The 23,893-nt window shown below is 33.0% G+C and overlaps 2 protein-coding genes across 2 annotated transcripts; both read right to left on the bottom strand.

Moving 5' to 3' along the window:
- Positions 1–12,639: 12,639 nt before the first annotated feature.
- On the bottom strand, positions 12,640–16,792 carry LOC113689964 (vesicle-associated protein 4-2-like). Its single transcript, XM_072048789.1, has 7 exons — positions 16,206–16,792; positions 15,806–15,876; positions 14,995–15,076; positions 14,739–14,857; positions 13,349–13,426; positions 13,097–13,219; positions 12,640–13,001 (listed from the first exon to the last, which is right to left on the bottom strand). Exons 1-7 carry the CDS (start codon positions 16,456–16,458, stop codon positions 12,942–12,944), a joined length of 786 nt encoding a protein of 261 aa, XP_071904890.1. The 5' UTR covers positions 16,459–16,792; the 3' UTR covers positions 12,640–12,941.
- Positions 16,793–22,714: 5,922 nt separating this feature from the next.
- On the bottom strand, positions 22,715–23,250 carry LOC113743627 (uncharacterized). The gene has a single exon (XM_027271673.2). It carries the CDS (start codon positions 23,122–23,124, stop codon positions 22,858–22,860), a length of 267 nt encoding a protein of 88 aa, XP_027127474.1. The 5' UTR covers positions 23,125–23,250; the 3' UTR covers positions 22,715–22,857.
- Between the last annotated feature and the right edge of the window lie 643 nt (positions 23,251–23,893).

Genomic DNA, 23,893 nt, shown 5'->3' with positions numbered 1-23,893 from the left:
ATTATTTCAGCTAAATTGCTAAAATAAGTGAATTTTGTTGGCCTGATTTATTCGGTATAGTATAAACAACCCCCACTTAAAAAAAATAATAAATCTGATATGAAGACATCTAATAAGCTAGAATTATAACTCAATAATATTCGTTAATTAATTAGCTTAAGCAATCTATGTACAGGTCATTTCTTTGGCTTCATTAATTTTTTGTTTTAAGACTAGCAGAAATAAAGCAAAGTGGAAACTGTTTCTTTTGATAGATTATAGAATAGTATAGTGTGTCATAAGCGAGGAGTTCTTGAAGTGCCATAAGAAAAGTGTAAGCAATGCCATTGTAGATCTCTTGAAGTACATGTAAAAAGCCTTGGCACCTCAAGATCAACCTCCAGATGGTGTGCGGGCGGCATCTACCACCAATGGTCACCCTCTCCCTCAAGATCAAGCTAGTAAGTGTAGAAATGCAGGGCCTTACCCTAATGCAACAAATAGTTGAAAACATGGTATCCCAATATAATGTTGATGTTGGAAATGATAATGACTCTCATGATGATGTGCTTGTTGAGTCCAATGATTAGAAGGCAAATATAGCTGATCCGTGCTAATTAAGTGAAGGAAATATGTTTAGAGTAATGTTGACAAGTTAACCTCCCTTTTAAAAAACAAGAGTTGCCTAATGTACTTGTTTATGCCTTTGTTTTCAGGATGTGTCTTTGTTTTCTTTTCCATTTCAGTGCGTTTGTACCTTGTTTTTATTATGTGTCTTTGTTATAATGCACTTGTTTGTATTTTTCATCTTAGCATGTGTGGAAGTCTACTTATGTGCAATTTGCTTAATTCACGTATGCATCTTGTTTGCCAGGGCATGGGTATACTGTTTTTGTTTTCTGTTGTTTGTGATGAATTTAATCTAATGCAACCGTTGAGCTTAATTTTCAGATTGGTACTAGAATTTCTATATAATATTGAATTATGTGGCATTGTCTAGGCTTTACATTATCAAATTTTGCATTGTTTGCCAAATAATGTATTTGCTTGGATATTTATTTGGATATTTGTATTCGCTTAGATATTTATTTGGTAGAAAAAGGAGAATTAGACACACAAGAAAATCACAACCAACAAAGAAATTACAAAATCTTTGTTCCTAAAAATTTGCTATTACAAAGTCACGTGACAAGAATTTTTTTTTTTTTTTTTTACATTATTTCTAAAAATTTGCACAACTACATTCACTCGGCCAACTTCTTCCAAAATAACTCGGGCCTATCTATGCGGACATGTTGAGTATTGGTCCTCAGTAGTGGTGGGCAACCTTGACTGGCCCACTTGGCTATAAACTATTTACCAACTTGTCTAATCGCGTTCTCCAAACCCTCCCTCAGATGCTGTGTTAGGCCCAATCCAAAATCCACCAGAACTTTCTTCAAGCCCTCTGAGAGGCCCAGCCCAATAAACACCCCAATTGCAACCAGGCCCATGTACAACACACATTTGTAGTACCCACCTCTACTTGATTGGGCTCAGGTAAAAGAAGAAGAAGGCCTTTTGGGTCGGTCTGCCTGTTAATGACCATTGGGCCTTTGAGGACAATGAGCTGGGGAATGTTTGGTGGATTGGAATTACCCATGTCGATCAGCCTTCTCAATTCCGAGGCCAAATTCGTTGCCTCTTGTACCAGAAAAAGCATCTAAAATCAGAACTACAAACAACCAACTTAAGGTAAAATTTTCATGTAGTTTAAAATCTGATTTCAAATTTGAAATTAAGTTTATACTCAAGTGGAATACGTCTAGTAACACACAAGCATTTAACATCCTCATTTCTCTATAATTCCCGCATCTTGTAGGTTATTCAAATTGTCAATGAGACTTCAAGAATTATTTGCAGGAAATTAAGGACTGCAATGGTTTTTAAATTCAGTTTTAAGGACCATTCAATAAATTGCATAAACATTTATAGCATAACATTACACAAAAAGGACCATTCATGATTTATGATAGAAAGATAAGATTTGATAAGATTCTTTGTTGAATTGGAAAAAGTAATTTCTGATAAAGCTTAAAAAATTACTTTGACGGTCAGTACATATATTCACCCTCACCATGCATCGTCAAGGATTAGAAGCTAGAACCCCAATTCAGTGCAATCTCATGCCAAAGAACAACAAAAAAGAATCCCAAAGACAGTGCTTCTTTAATCCCGACAAGCTGAACAACCACAAAAATCTTGGTTCCACTTTTTCACAAATTTCTCTCAAAAAATCGGACTACCGGACACATAGCTACTATTGGACAAGTTTGGGATTCAGTGGAGACCAATTAAATCTGGCATTTTTAAGCGTTGAGAAATAAAAGTTAGACATCAAGAACCATATGTATTCAAAAAAAAGTAAATTGTCAAGAAGCATCACTATCTATCTAACAACTTCTATTTGACTTTACTGAAATGAGAGTCTGGATTTATAAAGAAAATGTCACCAATATGCCAACAGATGAAGCAAAAAAAATGAAATATTTTATTGTAACAATATATATAAAAAACTTTCACCATACATGTTTTTGGTTTGGTGGTGTTTTTGGAGGTGTTTTGGGATATATTTTGGGATATTTTAAAAGTATATAAATTTGTAAGGTATTTTTTAAAAATTAACACTACCACACACCGCCACCGCCAACCCCTCCCTCATTCTCTCTCCTTTCCCTCCCACTTCATCCTCTCTCTCTTTCTTCCTATTTCTCCCCTTCTGGTTCTCCACCATACCCTTCGATCTGGCTGTGGGATGTGGCGGGAAACGGGAAGGGGAGGAGGAGGAAAAAAGAGAGGAAAGAGAAAGAGAGAAGTGAAGGAGAGAGGAGGAGGGAGAAGGTGGTGGCAGTGGTGGGTAGGGGTGGTGGTGGTCGGTAGAATAAGAAGATGGTGTAAATTTTATTTTTTTAATTCTTTTTGTATATTGTGATATGATGTTTTTGGAATTGTTTTTGTTTGTATATTAGTGTAGCATTTTATTTGAAAAATTTGTTTGACAAAAAATGAAGAATCCAAACAGAGCTTATCTGAGTCTCACAAGGTGGCCAGCTAGCCTCGTTACATACCATATTCTCTGAGTCGATCCATGGAATATTGAGAAACATGCACAAAATCGAAAAATATGCTTAACAGAGTTTACAAGCAACGATACTTCTAACCCAAAAATACAGATACATATTTTTCTTTGTTTGAGACACTACATAATCTGATCTTCGTTGTCTTTTATCTGATATTGCAAATTGAACAAGTTTTCAACAAAATTTTGGTCATATAGATCCAAATAAACTATGCACCTTGTTAACCAAGCCAAAATAATCAGAAAGTAATTGGTAAGGATAATACCAACATAAATAGTTTTAAAAATGACCACCAACAACCCTTTTGATTCTGGTTCCGAAATAGATGGGATTAAAATTGCTATTATGATAGTTTATGTGCAATTGCAAAAATGGGCGAAAGCAAGCAGGTTTAGGACTAGGAGGTCTTTAAAAAATTGCATGTTGCTATTGATCATTTGCGTTCCGTTGTCAGAACAAGATAGAAGGGATGGGAGAATCCATCTACAAAAGAAGAATGAGGGAAGAAAAATTAAGAAAACTTGGTTTTTCTACATTGGTTTTTTGGTTACGTGTTCTTAAACTTCAAGCACCTTAGGCAATAGCCATTAAATTTAGGATGGGTAAAAATCGTTTGGCTTAGGTCAAATTTGTATCTCATGGTAGCCAACACAAGTCCTTCAGTTTGAATAATTTGCATTTTCTTCCTCTCAGCAGAATTGGTGTAGTTTGCTATGCAGCCATGTAGCCAACTTTTGCTTAATGATTGAAATGTATAGGAAGTGTACTTTTTGTGTTTTTCTAGAACCAGATCTAATGGATTCTCTTTTTTTTTTTGAAGGTTTAACTACTTGATAAATCAAAGGGATAATTTTAGAAACCTTTCCTGATGTTTCTGATAATTTCACTAGTCTCTCTTGAAGTTTGTAAAATTACACAAACCTCCCCTAAGATTAAGTTTTTGATAACAAAATTAGTTCAATTAGAAAAAGTAACATTAAAAAAAGTACTTTAAGGATAGAGATAAAACTTTTATTCCATAAATAGCCCTTATATATGTATATAAGTTATATTAGTAAAAGAATAAACTAAGTAAAAGTTAAAAATAATTAATATATAATTTCATCACTCAATAAGTTCAAATTTAATAAATTAAATAATACAGATAAGCAACAAAACTACACTAATGATCATAAGATTCAACAAAATAGATTAATCATCTTTTTTAATATGATATTTGCTATGATTCTCGTGATTTTAAACAGAAAAATTTTTGAATTTTGCCTTTCTTTTTCATCCTTTCTCTTTTACTTCCACAAAATTACTTTACAACTAAGGAAAATGTCCTCATGAACAACCTTCTTTTGACCTATATTTTTTCTTCTACCAAAATCATTGTTCTCACATTGTGTACAACTGATTTCTAGTCATTGTCAAATTCTATCAGTCACAAAATAGTGTCATTAGATTTATCAATTGATGTAATTTGTAATTACAAGTCATCGTCCATCATTAAAGAAATTTTTAACAATTATTTCCGTTAATTAGTTACTAATAGTTAATTAGTGTTCTAATTACTTAATCATTAGATATGAATAAAAGGAGAAAGGAGGGAAAAGAAAGACAAAAATTTGAAATTTTTTCTTTTCAAAATTATAAGAATTGTAGCGAACATCATATCAAAAGGGATGATTAGTTTGTTTTGCTGAATCCTATTATAATTAGTATAGTTTTGTTACTTATTTGTGTTGTCTAATTTATTAAATGTGTGTATTAATTGTTTCTAATTTTTAATTATTTTCATTCTTTTACTAATACAACTTATATACATGCATAAGGGATATTTATGAAATAAAAGTTTCATCTCTCTCCTTAAATACTTTTTTAATATTATTTTTTCTAATTGGACTAATTTGTTATAAAAAACCTTAACCTTAAGAGAGATTTGTGTAATTTTACAAATTTTGCGGGAGGCTAGTGAAATTATCAGAAACCTCAAGGTAGGTTTCTATAATTATCTCCGAATCAAAATGCTCAAGAGCAGCGTTTGAACAAGAACAACACTGGCCAGACATAAAATGCTTTAGACTGAATTCAAGTTGTCTCTTCTAGAGTCAGGGACAGGTTCAATGCTGGAAAGAAAATCTTGGCTCGACTCTCTAAATGAGACTATCCCACTAGAGAGCAGCCCATCAAGCTTGCAAGATGAACAAAGAAGCCCATCAGAAGTTCAATCAGACTGTCTAAGATTTGATCATCTAGCCCATCACCTTTCTTTAATAATGATAATAAATAAATAAAAGTAAATAAGATGCAGTGCCTAAGTAATCTCAATTACTTATTTTCATTTGGTTGAAAAAAAAAAGTTTAGAAGGAAAATATTAACCTATTCCAAGGCGAGGGCAAACCAGAGACACACATTTTTCACTCAGCTGCTTAATTTAAGGAACATGAAAGAGCTAAACATCACTATTATTAGCAGTTAGCCATCCATTATTCTCACTAGCAAATTATTCTTGAACTTAAACTTTTTCTCAATTTAACAATCTTAATCTTTGAAGAATTAGCAGAATTAGGAAATAATTACCGGCATGGTCTAAGAAAAATTAACTAACATCATCTCCTTGTATGAAGCAAACTCCTTACAATCCTTCTTAGGGTCTGCCTGAAAGGTAAAAAGCTATATTACCAATCTTTCAAGAGAAATTTTTTTTTTTTTTTTTTTGAGAGAAGAAACCGATGGGCTTTTAACCTCAAGTTACATTACTCAGCAAATATCCTTAAACACCAGCAAATGCTCAGTCAGAACTACTACCAACTCTTCAACCCTACCAATAAAGAAAAGCAGAGCGGATAAGGGCAAAATGTCAACAAGACTCGAGGATAAGTTCAGCAGGGTACAAATCATTGAGCATCTTAAGAGAATAAAATATTATTGTACACTTTTTTTTTTTTTTGAAGAAATGAAATGTTACACTCGCCATGGATTGCTTAGTTGAAACATCAAAATTAGCCAAGGATTAGTCATCAAAATTAATCATCAAGAAAAGAAAGGTTGATTAATTATCAAAATTAACCAAGGATTACCCTAATGTTGTAGGCATATTCTGGGATTATTGAGATAAATCGAGAATTATTGTCTGAAGTAGAATAAAAAAAAAAACATAACAAGAACCAAAAATATTCATTCAAGTAAGGACAAAAGAGATATACAATTGCCATAAAAGCTTCTTCTTTTTTTTTTTTTCTTCTTCTCTTATTCCTCTATCTCGGCTACAAACTTTACAATATATTTACACTTGCATCCACATCATTTTGTATTAATTTCAGTCAAGGCCAGAACTTAATTAGCCTTCTGAACTCGGTCTCTTCCTCTTTCTACAACTCCGAGTCAACTCGGTCTCCTCCTCCTTCTCCTTCACCCCCTAGTCAACTCGGCCCATTCGCCTCGCCGTACTCAGCGGCAACTCTCCAGCAAGTCAATCCCATCTAGAGCAGAGCATCAAAATACCCGATCACTTCACCGGAGATAAAAACAAACACCTCCAGCACCTCTTCGCCGGAGAACTCAACCTCACTCCTCAGCCTTGTCCCCAGCAGTTCAGGTACATAACTTGCCGGAGAGAGTCATCTGTCTGCTTCTTCCGCTCCTCTCCTTTTCCGTTCGTAAAAGCTCCTTCCATGTCGGAGGCAAGAACAACGGACAGCGGCCTGAAATCGGCTCCGTCACCGGAGGAACTCAAGAACCTTTTCTTCCCCTGGTGGAGAGTCTTAATCCCGGATTTCCAATTATGACCCTGATCGGAGTGGCTAGTTACCACGACAACACTGGCGGCCCTCCAAACTTGGCCGAAGTAACTCATTTTTTCCGATAACGCGTTTTTCACAAAGCGATTTATGAAAAGCGGTTTTTGATAGGCTCGAATAATAAGTGGAGAGCCGAGGATAAAGGTTTAATGGGAAGGGGCTATTTATAGGAAGTTGAGAATGGCGCTTTGGTTGAACCGGGGGCCAAAAAACCGGGTGGTTATGGAATGGCAGTGGTGGGCTGAATTGGGGTGATTATCAAGGAGAGTTTGGACGCATTGATTGTGTCCAAAATAGATTTTCTCGTGAGATTTTGTAAAGAGAAGAGAACCAAGCTTTTTCTAATGGCATTTTATTAGATATTGTACAATTTTAAAGTTTTACTAACAATTTTCGATTTAGTATTACAAGCTTAGGCAGTTAAATTGACAAAATGCTCATACAAGCTGATTTCTTGGAGAAAGAAGTTACATGGTAAGTGGATTTGGAAACCAACTGCAATCTTTTCTGGGGTTTTTTCTTGCAACAATTTTTGCAAATGATCGTGAGAGTGTAAATTAAAAGGTTTCAAAGATTATAACAATAATAATCAACCTTTTTTGGACTTTATTCTTTTAATGATATTTGTAATTATCGTCATGGGCTAAATTGGAGGTTTCAAAATTAAAAACATGTACAGATTGGTAGTAGGGAGAAAGATTAATGCATTATCGGTATGATTTTGTTGATTTAAAGAAGGAAAAAGGAAAGTGTTTGGTGTAGGATGTTAGGCTTTTTTTTTTTTTGAAATTTTGGTAGTTTCTTTCTTCTTTTCTTTGATTTTTTATCTTGCAAAAAGAGTGAGAATAAGAATGTTTGCCTCTTTGTCACCTTTTTTAAATACTACTGATTTGATGAAAATTTTTTTCTTTTAACAATGTTTTACTCAAACATTGAATTTAGATTTAAAAGACATTTACGGTCGGTAATTCATAAAGCAAGTTACCTGTATGTTGACTTAAATCAAATTTTTTTGAGGAATTTGTTTCTATTTTTAAAGTTAGGAGTTCACAATGAAATTTAAAAGTAACTTTTCTTTAACATACAATGAATTTCATGTCAAGTAATTCAAAATACACATATTTGGCAAGCATGTGAACATAAAATTTGTTTGCAAATACATTTTGATCAAGTTCATGCACAAAATAAATAAAGTTTATTTAGTGAAACTTATATATTTATTCAAACTGAAAATATGATGATTCAAAAAGACTCTCTTACAAAGCCGTTCTTATCATGAACTCAATAATTTACATTGAAAAATAAGTACAATTTTCTCAAACCATAATAGTTTGATTAACAAACTTGTATTCATAACCACTTGCTTACACAAAAAAAAAAAAAAAAAAAAAATTGGTACTAACTTTTATTTGGCCAAAAACCATTGCTACCAACTTGCACAAGGACAAACAATTGGATGACGTTTCTCCCAATAATAGCAATAATAGCAACACAAGATCCAACCCCACGATAATAACGAGATATACCGCGAGATAAAAGAACGCGTCTACCTGGAAGCATCACTCTTTATAGTAGTAGGGCAGGTGGCAGCGATATCGATGTGAGTATCTGTTGACTCATCAAAATCCACCCACTAACCAGCCAACAGGTTTTCCCATTTTTTCCAATCTTTCACCTTCACCATGGCTCCACTCTTCATTAATTTTTCTAATTTCTGTATTTTTTTTTATTTCTTGAATTTTTCATTTTGTTGTTTTTTGAAGGAAGAGTTATGGGTGTGGGACACAAAGGACTAGACCGTCACGTGAGGTGGGGAAGCCCTTAACCAATGGCTGTCTCTGACCTGGTCCCTTGGGCCTTGGCCTTGGGGTAGGGGATGAGGGTGAAGGATGGCACGAGGGAAGAGTATATAACTTTTGTTTCGGATAGTTGTTCAGTGTACAGGGTTTTGTTTCTAGTCTGAGGACATCTGTATTAGAATGATCCATTTCTGTTTTATTATAGCCAAATCCATGTAAATATTTACCTTTTCTTTCACTTTTTCTAACTTTATGTTTTAGGGATAGGTTTGAAAAACTCCCCTGACGTTTCTTGTAATATCACTGTGTGCCCCTTAAGTTTTTAAAATCTTACGTTTCTCTTTTAGATTGATATTTTTTATAACATTTTAGCCCCCTTTGGAGGAAAGGCAACAAAGATAAAATTTTTGTTTCAATACTATCCTTATGCTATCCTAACTATGAAACTTATAATGACAATAATAAATAAAATAATGTTAAAGAGTAAAAAGATGAAAAATATGAGTAATTATAAATGCAATAACGAGTAATTTTGTAGATGTACAATGACTATTACCTAGCATAACCAATGATGTTTTAACACAAAAAAAAAAAAAAAATAGCCTAGGATATTCCTAGGCATGTATTTGGTCATTAGATATTTTTTTATTAATTTTTTAAATTCTGACTTATCTATAAATTTTTTTTTTCTAGAAGTGGGGTTTATGTTACAAACCACGTGTATGAAGAGATTATTTTAATTTTCAATACGACTTTCTTTTTTTTTTTTTTAGTGTAAGTGGGTCAAACTCGAAATCTATAATTTTCAGTGCAACTTAAATTATATCATGTATTAAAACACATTTCTTAAAAAAATTTCTTGCCTTTCTCATAATTGTCCCACAAAATTTTTAAGGTGTTAATTATTTACCAAAATCCCTTTATATGGTTGATTTTGACTATATTTAATTTATCCATGTCTTTTGCTATCCTATCACCTCGATATTGAGAAATATGGACCAATATTAGATAAAAATTTGACTATTTTTTTATCTACATTTTTTGGTTTAAAAATTCTCTTTTATTTTGACTTTTTGGTTAAATAGTTATTAAGACAGTAAGGATAATGTTGTCAATTTTTAACTTTTGATAGGAACATCTAGTATTGTCAAACTGATCAGGAATATAAATAAATTTTAAAAATTTAAAGAGAATCGAATGATATTACGAGAAAGCTCAAGGAAGATTTTCCAAATTATCCCTCCTGTTTTAGTAACATCATTCTCTATTTGAGTAGCAATATTTTGTGTTGTAAATTATAAGGGATGACAGTGACACAATGTACAACCTTTTTCTATAAGTCCTATTGATACCCGTCAAGTCCTGTTGATACCCGTTACACACCTTCAATTATTGATTTGTATCTTATCTTTCCTTGTTGAAGTGGAAGTCTTCATTGCCCATCAATCCATCATATCAGAGGGGACCAAAGATTCCATGGCGATAACCTCAATTGAATTGACATTGGAATCTTTTATTTTTTGGTTGAAAAAATAATGGTGCTCATAAATGAAAGTGACAAATCATTCTTTTTCAAGTGATTGAATTATTGGATTTGTGCTCAAAAGATGGGAAAATGGTCGAGTGAAACACTTGGTAACTGATCAATAAGCTTATACTTTATATGTAGAAAAGACCAAACTTCTCCAAAAGCAAAAAGAAAAAACAAATAGGCTATAGACTATTGTCCTTTTCAAGCTATAATTAATTGTCTGTAATTATTGCCACTCATTACAATCCCACAATGCAGTGTTGCATACATATATATATATATATATATATATATATATATATATATGTATATATGACAAGCGAACCTGCAATCAGCTACTCTCGTTGAGTAAACTCCGCTCCATATGATAGTTCATCAATCACACGAAGAGATAAAACGTATTAAGCAAACCTGTACGATGGACAGATGTTCCATGAGAGTTTCATAGGACAGTGTTGTCTGTATTTTTCTTCATGAGAAACTATAGGATGAGATCAAGAATAAATTGTGGAAGTTTTAGCCATAGTTAATTAAGTTATCCCAATTGATTATAAGCTAAACAATTATATACATTTTTTGATAATTAAATTTTTGAATATGTCATCGTTTCTGTTTAAGTGCCTTTATGCGTCTACATTTACATACACAAAACATATATAATTCAACAATTTGTTCATCATAAACATTCATTTTAGTAGCTAATTTAATTCCAAAAAATAAAAAATAAGTACGTATTTACATATATATATATATATATATATATATATATATATATATAATCATGCTGTATGGATTAAGCTTAGATTCTTAGAGGATAAATGTGTTCAACTTTCCAATAATTCACCCAAATTATCCAATTCAACTTAAGGACCCACACGAACAAAGATGAGGCTGCCACCTTCAAGTAGTTTCTTGGCGAAGTGGGCCTGGAAGAGTTTTAAAAAATAATAATAATCAAATGACATCCGATCCAACAAAAGTGAAAATGACCCGACGCTTATTGGGCTTACTCTATATTTGTGGGGAGGATACGATTTGATTTTTTTTTGTAATGTTTAATGCAAATTAGGTATGCAATGCCATCCACTTCCTCAAAAGTCTCTAAAGATACTCAATAAATAGTAATTAAGAAATGGAGTGATGTGATGGCAATGACAACTTTTCTCCTTAGAAAATGATAACGACGACTTGTATCTTCTCCTTTTTAGCAATTTAACTCAACTTTAATTTAATCTGTCACATAAGCACGCAAGGCTAAGTTCGAACAAAATTTTTTTTTGTTTATAAAATATCATAATTTCATTAAAATCTGCGCTAATGATAGAAATTACATCATCCAACATATATAGATATCAAAAAATAGATCTACAATAAGGATATTCTAGATTTGAAGAACAATAAAAATTACATTGTTAAACTCCAAATATAAAAAATAAGATAAAATAATTGTAATCCACGAACATCTGTGCATGCTTTCAATCGCCGGATTTGCTGATTAGCTGTTTCAAGTTTAGATATTATGGTGAGATCTGTCGAATAGATCCAAGAAATTTTGGATTTGATAATTAAAATTTGAAAAAACTCAGATCTAATAAAAGTAAAATGAAAAAATTATCAAAAACTCTTATTTGGAATCCCTAGGAGAGAATGGAACAAAATTAGCAGTTACCTTTCAAGATATTTTGTGGTGTGATCTAAGCACAACATATGTTTGTCAAGAGTGGAAGTAATTATAATCCAAAATGGGATTCTTATTCTATGCTCTTTATGACGAATGATAAGATGTGAGTTTGGATTTAACTTTGTCTATAGAAAGTATGCTTGAAGCTATAATATCATCAACTCGGGCAGGTGGCAACGTTAGAATTTTATTGTGCCTGCCCATGAAAAAAGCTTCCAAACTCAATTTTATCTTATTGTGATAAAGATCTCCAAATAAAGTGCTATAAAAACAAGCATAATGTTGGCATAAGTAAAGCAGCCTGCCTTTTTCTTTCATTAGTCTGCAGAAAAAGGGTGGTGGAACTTTTTCAACAAATCCAGTGGAGTTCAATGGGACATAGTTTATCAGTTCCACGAAGTATTAGTACTATTATATAAATGAAGCACTAACCACACAATTTCAAAACATAATGATTAGAAAGAGACTTGCATATTATAGCACGAGTTCAAAAGTACAGCATACCAGTGGTATTTGATACGAATCAACTAGTGACTACAAAAGTGAAAAAGATGAAAGATTTTTGGTAGATCAAATCTCCAGCAACTGTTAATGCTTTCAAGTTGTCAGGCCATAGCTTAGCACAGGATACCATTTGCAATATTATTGTTATTGATTTCTTTTTGCCTGAATTGTTTAGGTCTTTTTGGTGCATTTTCCACACATGACAATAGCCTGTTACATGGCCCCAAAACTACAGGAACATAGAAAAATAGGCACATAAGATTTTCAAATTGGAGGAAGCAAAAATTTGGAGGAGAAAACCAATGTTCATAGATGAAGAACAATCCTACTAGCTAATCCTCTTTATATACATGTAACAAAAGTCTCAGCCAGGAGACAATCCTTGAATCATATCAAAAGGGAAGCAAAATAGTTCTCTCTATTATGCTTCATTGAATCCCTGAAATAGCATGTTGAACTCATAAATTCCGGATTCTGTTGCCTGTGATTTCACTTTCACTCCAGTTTTCTGTTCTGCATCAGTGGAAGGAAAGTATAGCAGCTTATACTGAATCAACTCCTTCGACCAGTTGTCTTGCAAGATATCTTTCCCTCCTTTCCTTCTACAAAAACCAGCACAGAACACACAAATAAGGGAATCAGATAAAGCAATAAGACCACAAATATAGCAAAACATCAATCTGTTGAAACAACTTACCCATTCATCAATGACAAGACCTTCCCCAAGAACTCTTGGACCTTTGTCCTCTGGAGGAGGCCTTTTGCGTATCTCAAGCTCAGCCTCAGCCTCAGCTAGTTGACGATTCAGTTTTTCGAGTGCCTTGATAGAAAAATTTAACCTCTCAATGAATCAGAATGTGATTATACGGATTCGAAATGACTAACATGATCTGAGTTCATTGATTCAAGATACAGCTAATTTGATCCGATGAATTAAAAATGTACTTACTGGGGTAGGATGATCAGGCTCCAGGAAAACAACCCGCAGAATCTGTTCAACTGCAACTTGATCCCTTTGCTCATCAAACTGCATTTGTTATCAGTAACGGCAAGTTAATTACAGAAATGGATTTGCAAAAAGATCATAAACATAAGAACCAATATGATTAACTCGTCCGGGAAATTACTGTTGTGTACATATCATTATCAAGAACTGGATTATATACTCAGTGGACAACAAAATTACACAGCCATTCATCGAACTGCATCGAGTTGATTGGCACTTTTTGATTGTAATAATATGGACATTAAGCGAATAAATTATCCTTTGGTTGAATCGTCCAGTTTTTTGCATTGTTACTGGAATCTGAGCTTGGAAGCATAGACCAATGGGTGATAACTTTCGAAAAGTGGGGAAAATGAGGCATGTAACTTTGCAAATGACTTCAATTATCACCGAAGGAGGTAATTAAGAAGAATTAATCAAAGTGGATATTCTTTTCTCTTCCTGCTTAAAACTAATTGCAGCATCAACTTCTAATGTATATACATGCCAAAAGATTGTAAAGAGTTAAATAATTAAAGATAGGCACAAAAAATGGAAGAAAATGGCAAACAAATGATGCTAAGATGATTGGGATCTTTTGGAATGTAATCATTAGCACTGACAGTTCATCACCACTAAGCATCCAGATATGGTACAAATAAACTGTTTAATAAGCATTCATCTATGAATGTGACAATGTAATAAATTCTTCCTCAAAATTCTACAGGTTCTGGGCTATGAAACAAATTCCCAACCATCATGTTCAGGTTCTTGAATATTGTAATGAATCATGAAAGGGAATGTTTTGCCTTACCTACCTTCCCATATTAGTTTAAAAAGAAAGGAATACTTTTGATTTCTTTTGCAACTCAACTAGAACTAAATGTCTTCAGAAAGTTCTTCCCTGTTCAAGTCTCTTCCAGTTTTGCCTATCCTTAGTTTTCAATCACGAGTGGAATTTTTTCATGGTTAATAAAAATCCTCCCAATTACTGGCAAAGGTCACCATTGGCAACAGGGAAAAAGAATCTGTACACATTTGGTGATTGGTAACAATAATGTACCTTAAATGACACTCCCATGGTTCTTGTTCCATTTTTTATACCATAACTTAGAAAAACTAAGGGGGAGAAAAACATAAAAAGGAGAGGGGAGACAATACAATTGAGTTAGCATGTTGCAGATTAGTACAGAAAACAGGTATGCAATCATATTATTGCCAATCAACAATTTTCTTGAAGCTAATAATTCATATCTGACCACTCTTAGCAATTAAGTTATTATCATGATCAAGTGGAACTATGAAACCAAAAACACCAACTTGATAACAGATGAAGGAAGGTAAAACAAATTACCAGCTCTGGTACATAATCCATGTCTCCCTTTACTTTCAAGCTCATGATCTTGAACTTGACCCTGCTCTTTAGACCATCCAGTTTGTCATTGGACTCTGGAGGCTCCACAAACTTGAAAACTGTTCAATCAGAGATTAAAAGCACCTCAGAATTTTGCATGAAGAGAAGATCTGTACACCCTTATTGTCCAAATGCTGGTGAATCCATGTGTAGCACAATGTAAATGAAGAATGATACTGATCAAGGGTGAAATTACCTGTGGCAATTAGACTCTCATCAGGAGCAAGTATGCCTCCCGGAGGACGCATGTAACAACTCTTTGGTGCAGTTGTTTGGAACTAATTAAAGCAACAGCAAGATTGCAGTTAGATTACTGTGCAATGAAATACACAACATATCTGTTGTTTTTTACTGTAGGGAATGGATTATGTCCTCCAAACTGAACTCTTGCATTCGAACTATATTAACTCTCAAGGGCAAATGATAACTTTCTTTCGCTAAAATTGGTTTAGCGTTCAGTAAATGAATGGAGCAAAATCTTTTCCTTTTTCTGCAAAATCGATTTTGTCTAATTCGATGAGTACCATATGCAGACTCAGCAAGACATACATACACATTGTGCCTTCATTCATTTGTCAATTGAACATTTCCTTTTTCAGGAATACTTCTTCTTTTTTTATACCATATCTGATTACATAAACTTCTAAAAGGTTTAGAAGATTTCCTTTCATTGATGCAAACATTTCTGAATTGAAGATTTCCTATACTTAATCAAACATGGTCATCATTACGTTGAAATTTAGTGGCCATGTTTCTTTAATCATTGAACAACAAGGCCTAAATTCAAACTTTCATCTCCAGATTCTGCAACAAGTAATCCAATCAAGAATACAATTAGCCTCAAGCTGGTGATCTGATGCTAGCATTTCCAAATAATACATTCGTGAAATCTTTCATTATTACAGAGTTTGATGACTGCATAGAAACTAAAAAAATCGATGCATCACAAATTTTGTTCTTGCGACAACAAAATTAATACAAAAGCAAAATAAAGCTGTATATAATACCTTGAAGGCAACATGAGTCTTGCTGATGTTTCTAATCCGAATTGCGCTTTTGACTTGTTTACCAGGTTCATCTTGTACCAACCAAGAACAGTTCCAACACGAAAATCAGTGAGGAAAACAAGAAAGCAAAGACCTCTGTACACTAGCAGAAACTTCTAAGGTTTTCCAATTAGCAAACATACATCTTTTGGTAAATTTGGTAAGCCCGTAAAACTGACAGATAGCAGGAAAAGAAAGCAATTCACTGACAGAAAAAGAGAGCACTAAAGTGGTTAAAAACGTAGGATTCATTGGCAATGAAGACACACATAAAAATGTACCACCTCAGATTCACGCACATATATGTAGAGCATCAGAGAGAATGAAGTATGCATCAATGAAAAAAGATTAGCCCACATACAGGGAAAATAGAGCTTGTTGGGGGGATCAAGACCGAGTCTACGGCGAGTAGGAAGAAAGGACTTGGCCACAGAAGCGACCTTGATGGAAGGTTGATGATCAGCAGCAGCAAGATGGTTTTGCTGCAAGGATGAAGAACCACTGCCACCACCACCACCGGCAGCTGCATTATTGGTGGATTGCCAGAAAGGCAATCTACAGAAACTCCAAACCTTAACTTCAGACATTGGTGGTTTCTCATTAGCAACTGCCATCGTTGTTCTGATCAATTCTCTGGTCTCCCTCACCTTAATCTCTTCGTGAATTTTGATTCAGTCGCACCAGAAGAAGAAGAATATGAATACTAGGCATGAAATGGAATCATGGGAATGAGAATGGTCTGGCTGTCATAACTGTCTTTGTAGGTTGGTGCACGCTGGCGTGACAGGTGATACATTTGAACCTGATACTTAATTTATATTCTCAACATTTTCATTTTGGTCTAAACTTCAGTTATCAAAATTTGTTAACTTTTTTTTACTAGAAGATGAATGCTTTGATCAAAATTACTAGCTTTTTTTCACACCCTGCATTTTAAAACCAGTCATCGTAGGAGGAATCTCAAGAGTTAATATTAAGACTCACAACTAGAAATACCTACCAAAAGGGAGTGACAAATTGACAACAAATCAACAATTATATGTAGATGTCATATCATGATCTGTAAGATTGACTTGTGACTACTGGTTTTCTATATGCATATTTATTATTGTTTTCCTATAACATCTTATGTCTTAGTGGTGAAGAATTTGTAAATTTAATCCCTATATAAAAGCTCTAGATGTGGCACATCTTCTCAACTAAGATGTCATTAAAGGAATAACAAAGCTAATAAGTGCTCCCATATGGATGTGGTCCATTTTTGTTAAAAGCATCAAACTTTTCTTTAGTAAATTTGAAAGGCATTATCTTGAACCTATTCAATCTTTTACTGAAGTTACTTTCTACTCTCGTTGGCTCGAGCAACTTTCATTTCAATTGCTAAATTGAGGGCAATGATGTAGGGAAAAATTATTGGGGAAGAGCATGCGGCCATCACTAATCATAACACCTCTGTGTGGGAGAAACAACTTTGCCTGGCATGGGCATTATGGGATGCCAGAGTTACATGAATCACTATTATTGGACTTGACAGGAAAATACTTTGAAGATTAAAAAAAAAAAAAAAAAAAACTACAACAAGGGTAATTTTTTGGTGCCTCATTGCATTAGCGTGCTTCTACGAGGGGAAGGATAAAAGGAGCAGGTATAGCCGTTCTTGAATGATGTAATACAGTTTGAACAAATTATAACTTATTCAAATTTATTTTTATAATTTTATAATAATGGTGCGACATTTGATTACAAGTCATATGGCGCTCATACATAATAATTGCGTTGTACAAATAGTTAATAATGAATTATAACTTATTTATAAGATGTTACACCGTTTAAGAATAATTGTGTTGAAAATCATTTCTGCCCCTTTCCCACTTTGACAATGGGTAAATCACGATGATTTCCTAGGGAATCTATTGTTAAACTTATTCCTTAGTATTTGGCTAATAGCTACTCCTATATTCTATCTAAAGTTCCTGTAGTAGTGTGATAATATTTGGTAAAAAAGTTATGGGATAATTCCAAAAACCTCCCCTGAAGTTTCTAATAATTTTACTGAGCTCCCTTGATGTTGAAAAAAGTATACATACTTCCCTTATCGTTTAAAATAATAATTTTACCCTTAAATATTTTAATGAAATTCTCTTATTTGGTATGCTTATACTTAGAATGAGTTTTAAAATTATTTTTTCCTTCTTCTTCCTTTTTTTAAACTTTTAATCAATAAAACTGTAGAACTACCACTATTGTCTCTAGGTTTCTATTATAACCAAATGTCGAACTAGTGATTTTTTTTTACGAGTTAATTTTATATGTAGTTCAATGTTTTTGCTGATTTTTATTTTCTATTTATTGGTATTAAACTTAATAATAAATAAAAAAAATGACCCAAAAGCACTACCAAATTATGATAATCCCACTACTCCAAAAATTTATAAACTCAAAATGAATTATTTTAATATTTTCTTTTCTATCTTATAAATCTAAATCCATAATAAAATATCATCAAAAATATCATATCATAGTAATAAAATTATTATTATAGTTGTTTATCAAATAGTAGATATGAACATAAAAAATTTGGCACCTTTTCCTTATAATTATACTAAATAATCTTATAATTGTATAGGAAAATAAATTAAAACTCATTGTATAGGAAAATAAATTAAAACTCATTCCATAAGGGCATGTTTGGGCATTCAATTCAAAAATTATTCAAAATATTATTTTAAGATTTTGTTACTAAAACTATCAAAATAAGGGAGATAAGTGTAATTTTTCAAACTTTAGGGGAGCTCAGTGAAATTGTCAAAAATCTTAGGGGAATTCTTGAGTGTCCATGTTTAGTCTTTAAATTTCCAATTCACCTCTCAAAGGATACACAATCAGGTAATCACCTTGCCACTGTCTCTTAGCCCAACTTATAAGGTGCTATGGTTAAGGTGATGTCGGCATATTGTACTTTTATGATCAACCAAAAAATATATATTTTTCTTTCATACGTCATTAAAATTAGCCCATATCTTTCAAGAGGAAAAAAAAAAACACATTAGCCCATAGAGGCAAATAAAGTTGGTTGAGCCAAGGTTTGATGTGGGCTTATCACACTTCTATAACCAAAAAAAATACTTAGCCAAATTAGTTTTAACTTTTTTTCTTTTATTATCAGGAATAAGTTGAACAGAATGACATAATTAACTTACCATCAGTTAACATTTTTGGGATTTTTATTCCTTCCATCTTTCAAGACAAGTTTCCGAAATGGCCAGATACCGATACACAAAAAGGATATATGAAAAAAAAATGACAATTGCAGATCTCAAATTTTTTTTTCAATTGATGGCTCTATTTATTACAACTGGCCTCAAATTTTAGAATCTACAATTCTGTTTATCCTAAAAGATACAAAATTTCCATATCCGTCATCCTATATACCGTATAAAAACTACAGAGTAGCCATATGGGGGGCTCAATCAATTGAGACCCCAGCAGCTCAAGTACATGACTTTCCTTAATGATTCTTCAGCCCCCTTTAGTTTTTCCTGAGCTTTAGCTTTACTGCTTGATGAAGCCAATGCAGAAGAAGAAAGCTGCTTGGTCTGAGACGGGGGCCTGAGGTTTTTCTTGGCAAGCTGGTGCATTGAATGCATTTTTAGCAAGAATGTAATTAAACTGAAAGACTAATACAACCTCGTTGATGATGAAGTCTTTAGGATATTCTGGCACTTAGTTGAATACTAGAGATGTTTTTAGAATTCTGAGGAGAAGGTGATGTTTTCTGGTGCTCAAGTTGTTGGGAAGTTCAGTCATATTTATATTCTGTCATCTCTAAAGTTTCTGTGTGTTTGTGTAAATGGATTGATGCAAATACCAGGGGCTGTGTGATTTTCCAGTGGTCTTGGAGAGTATGGTTTTTTTCAATGTTCTGGTAGGTTCTTGTGGGCTGTGTCATTTTCCACTGGTTTCTTGAGGTCAAGTGGGCCAATGTTTTTAAATTTGAGCTGAAGAGTGAATTGGAAAAATTTTCAATTGTTCAATTGATTCAATCGGTACAATCTTGATTTAAAATTTTATTTATTTATTTTAGCATTAATTTTTTTTAAAAAATTAAACTATTTATTTTTTAAAAAAATAAAATTTTTAATAAAAACCAGTTAAACTTTCCGATTTTTGTTCGTTCTTGACCGATTTAATTGATTTTTTTGATTGAATCGGAGTGGAGGTATGACTGATTCACTATTTAATCGATCGAACTGATCAATTCGATCCGATTTTCAAAACACTAAAGTCGACTTGTTTTGTCCATTTTACCGAACAAAGCAATGAAAAGGAGAAACTTAATTACTTTCTTCTTCTTTACTTAACATTTAGACGGTAATAAATTATGAGAAGTTATTGATTACTTGTACCTGTGTCACATATCAAAAGACTAATTCCATTTTAATACAACTTTAGTTTTATAGATTTTATTGATGGTTGGTTAGCAAAGTACATATCCAATGTATATTTTTTTTATTTTCACTTGGACGAGAATTCTATTTTTGATTAGGAGGGATAAATCTAGGGATAATTTTGGAAACCTCCCTTGAGGTTTTTAACAATTTCATTTAGCTCCTTGAGATTTTAAAAATTACACATACCTCCTTTTTCATTTAAAATGATAATACTACCCTTAAATATTTTAATGAATTTTCCTTGTTTGGTATGTTTATACTTAGAATGACTTTTAAAAATATTTTTATATCCTTTTTCCTTCTTATTCCTTTTTTTTTAATTTTTGCCAATAAAATTGTAGAACTACTACTATTATCTCTAATTTCTATTGTAACCAAATGTCGAACTAGTGATTTTTTTGATGAATTAACTTTTTATGCAATCCAATGTTTTTGCTAATCATTGTTTTCTATTTTTTGGTATTAAAATTAACAATAAATCAAAAGAAAATGGCCCAAAACCACTACTAAATTATGATAATCCACTACTCGAAAAATTCATAAACTTTAAATGAATTATTTAAATCCATAATAAAATACCATCAAAAATATTCTATCATAATGATAAAATTATTATTATAGTTGTTTATCAAATAGTAGGTATGAACATAAAAATTTTGGCACCTTTTCTTATAATTATACTAGATAATCTTATAATTGTATGGATAAATAAATTAAAACTCATTACACACAGGTATATTTGGGTATTCATTTAAAAATTTGATCAAGTCAATGATATTTTAAGATTTTGTTACTAAAACTATCAAATCAAGGAAGGTATGTGTAAGTTTTCAAACCTCAGGGGAGCTCAATGAAATTGTTAGAAACCTCAGTGGGGGTTTTTGAAATTATCCCAAAAATCTAAGGTGGATCTCTTTGTTACACTCTATTGTACAAAAAAACATGGAACTGCTTTTGGTTTGATTGTGAGGTCAATAGCACCATGTGATTCATGGCCAGCGTTGATATAATGCGAATTTGGATGTATAAAATTAACTTTGGGACACAAATTCCATTAAATTACAAAATTTGTTAGATGATTTTGTATGTTATCATCTTAGGATTTACTTCTATTAAGTCCGTGTCCGTATCTTTTTTTTTTTTTTTTTTTTTTTTTTGGTCGACGGAGTGGGGTGTCCGGGTCAAGTCCGTGTCCGTATCTACTGTGATACTATCCACATTATATAGTGCAATTAGCACTAGTGATTACAAATTAAATCTCTAGACCTACAAAGTAGAGTGGGGGTGGAAAAATCCATTTAAGTACAGAAGGGAAAACTCTAAAATTGAGAAAGAACACTTAAAAATAGAAGAAAAAGTGGTTATATTGGATTCATTTTATGGAAATTGCCCACCATAGACTTTGATGTATAAGAGATAGTCTTGAGTGCATTTTTAAGTATGTTATTGTAGTACTTAACTTCCAATGAGATACTCTTCCATATCCAATATAAAATACACGTTTCAAATCTTCTGTTCACAAATTACCTTCTATTTGATTTGTTTTCGTATTTATATAGCTGTTACGTGTATAACACGGACCAGATCTCATCAAACAGATGAGATCGAAGATAATTTTGGGACAGAAGATAATTTTAGAACAAAAGAAAAAATGGACATGCTAGTTATGGTTGACAATGACAACGAGCACACGGTTTTGCAGCCAATTGGATAGGATCTTGGAATGACAAATAAGCTGTTGGCTATTTGTCTCGTTTTAGGAAATGGGATGGAGCGGAAGTATCAACCGTCAAGTATGGGCCAAAAGCAAGAACAATAGGAAGAAACACATCTTTAATCAATTTAGCCTTGGATTTACATACGCCAGTATTTGCTTTCGATTTGGACAGCACCTAAATATTAACCTTTCAAATATCAAAACAATATTGCAATTCTCAGGGAAAAAAAATTGCAAATTTTCACCTTCTTTTTTTTCCTTTATCCGGGCGTATTGATTGCGGACCGATCCTATGTATCTATGTGCAAAAGTTTTTTTTTTCCCTATCATTTCATGTCGAGCATAAAAAATAACGTATCACTCTTTTATTAAACCAAAAAAAAAAAGGAAGAAAAACCTCATACATATTCTTTGGCGAGATCAGTGGAAAGCAAATTCTTGATAATTCCAAAGGCAAGCATCCATACCTGGGGCTAGGAGTTCTCTTCTGGAGTTTACTTGTGTCGCCATGAAAATTTTGGTGAAAGGGAAGAATTTTTTTTATGACATGGAGGATATATAGCAAAATTCGCATTTCTTCAATAGCAAAATATACCAATTTTGGTGGTATGGCTGCCTGAGCTCAACCCCATTAACTCTGCCACCCATTGAGATGCTAATGCAATTAATTAATTCAACTAAGCAGTGATTATAGAGACCATATTTAAAGAAAGACATTTGCAAAAAATGTCTTAAAATCATATAATTTACAATTTTGTAGGTAGAAAATTACCAAAATTTCCAGTTTTACATCACCCCATATATCTAAAATTACAAAACTAAATAGTACTAGTGGGGGGGCTCAATCAATTTGGACCCCAACAGCTCAAGTACATGACTTTCCTTAATGATTCTTCAGACTGCCTAATTTTTTCTTGATCTTTAACTTTAATGCTTGATGAAGCCAATGCAGGAGAGAGCTGCTTGGTCTGAGACAAGGACCTGAGGTTGTTCTTGGCAAGCTGCTGCATTGACCTAATGGTGTGGTTCCACCTGTACAGTCCCTGATCTTTCATTGCCTGCACTGCTCCTACACTTACTGCTGCTATCCATGCCCTGGTTGTTGAACTCATTTTCAGCAAGAACGTAGTTAAACTGAAAGATTGACTCCTTGTTGATGATACAAGTCTTTAGTTGAGTGCTGCAGATGCTTTTAGAATTCTGAGAAGAAGATGTGTTTGGTGATGGAGCTGTTGGGAGGTTCAGTCATATATATACACAGATTCTCTGAAGTTTGTGTGTGTTTGTGTATGATGATTGTTGCAAAAAACCAGGGGCTCTGTAGCTTTCCAGTGGTCTAGGAGAGTGTGGTTTTTTAAAGTTCTTGTGGGCTCAGGGCTGTGGCGTGCTCAACTGGCTCTGGAGAGCACGGTTTCCAGGAAATCAAGCGGCCAATTTTGGAATTACGTAGCATTGAAAGATAAGAAGAAAAGAGGGAATTGTTATCTTCTTCTTCACTTAGCATTGAAAGGGTAATAAATTATTTGGAGTTACTGATTAGTCGTACCCATGTCAAATATAGGGTTGTCAATGGGATTAGAACAGTTCGAGCTCGGCTTATTTGGCTCAAAAAAACCGCTGGACTAATTTTTATTTGGACTAGATAGAGTTTAGCCTTAATATTAGACCGGAACTAAGGCCCTATTTGATAATCAAATTCAACCCTTAAACTTAATGGAATCAGATCTTAATATATTCAGATTATTTGATGATAAAAAAAATTGAACATTTGAATTAATTAAGTGGTATTAGATTTTCTAATTAAAACTTGCTCCCAAAATTAAGTGATAAGTTATTAACTTATCGTTGAATGTGATATGCATTGAAATGTATTAGATTTAA

The sequence above is a fragment of the Coffea arabica genome, chromosome 5e (genome assembly GCF_036785885.1).
Source record: "Coffea arabica cultivar ET-39 chromosome 5e, Coffea Arabica ET-39 HiFi, whole genome shotgun sequence".
Classification (NCBI taxonomy): domain Eukaryota; kingdom Viridiplantae; phylum Streptophyta; class Magnoliopsida; order Gentianales; family Rubiaceae; genus Coffea; species Coffea arabica.
Note: the sequence above shows the minus strand (reverse complement) of the source record. Positions and strands in the feature narration are given on the sequence as shown.

Bases quoted from the DNA above. Each gene is read 5' to 3' on its own strand.
- LOC113689964 (XM_072048789.1), bottom strand. From the start codon at position 16,458: ATGGCAGTTGCTAATGAGAAACCACCAATGTCTGAAGTTAAGGTTTGG. The intron at 15,077-15,805 runs GTATTATATACA...TGCTTTAATTAG, and splicing joins AGACTCATGTTGCCTTCAAG to TTCCAAACAACTGCACCAAA. The intron at 14,858-14,994 runs GTAATTTCACCC...CTGATTGAACAG, and splicing joins TGAGAGTCTAATTGCCACAG to TTTTCAAGTTTGTGGAGCCT.
- LOC113743627 (XM_027271673.2), bottom strand. From the start codon at position 23,124: ATGAGTTCAACAACCAGGGCATGGATAGCAGCAGTAAGTGTAGGAGCA.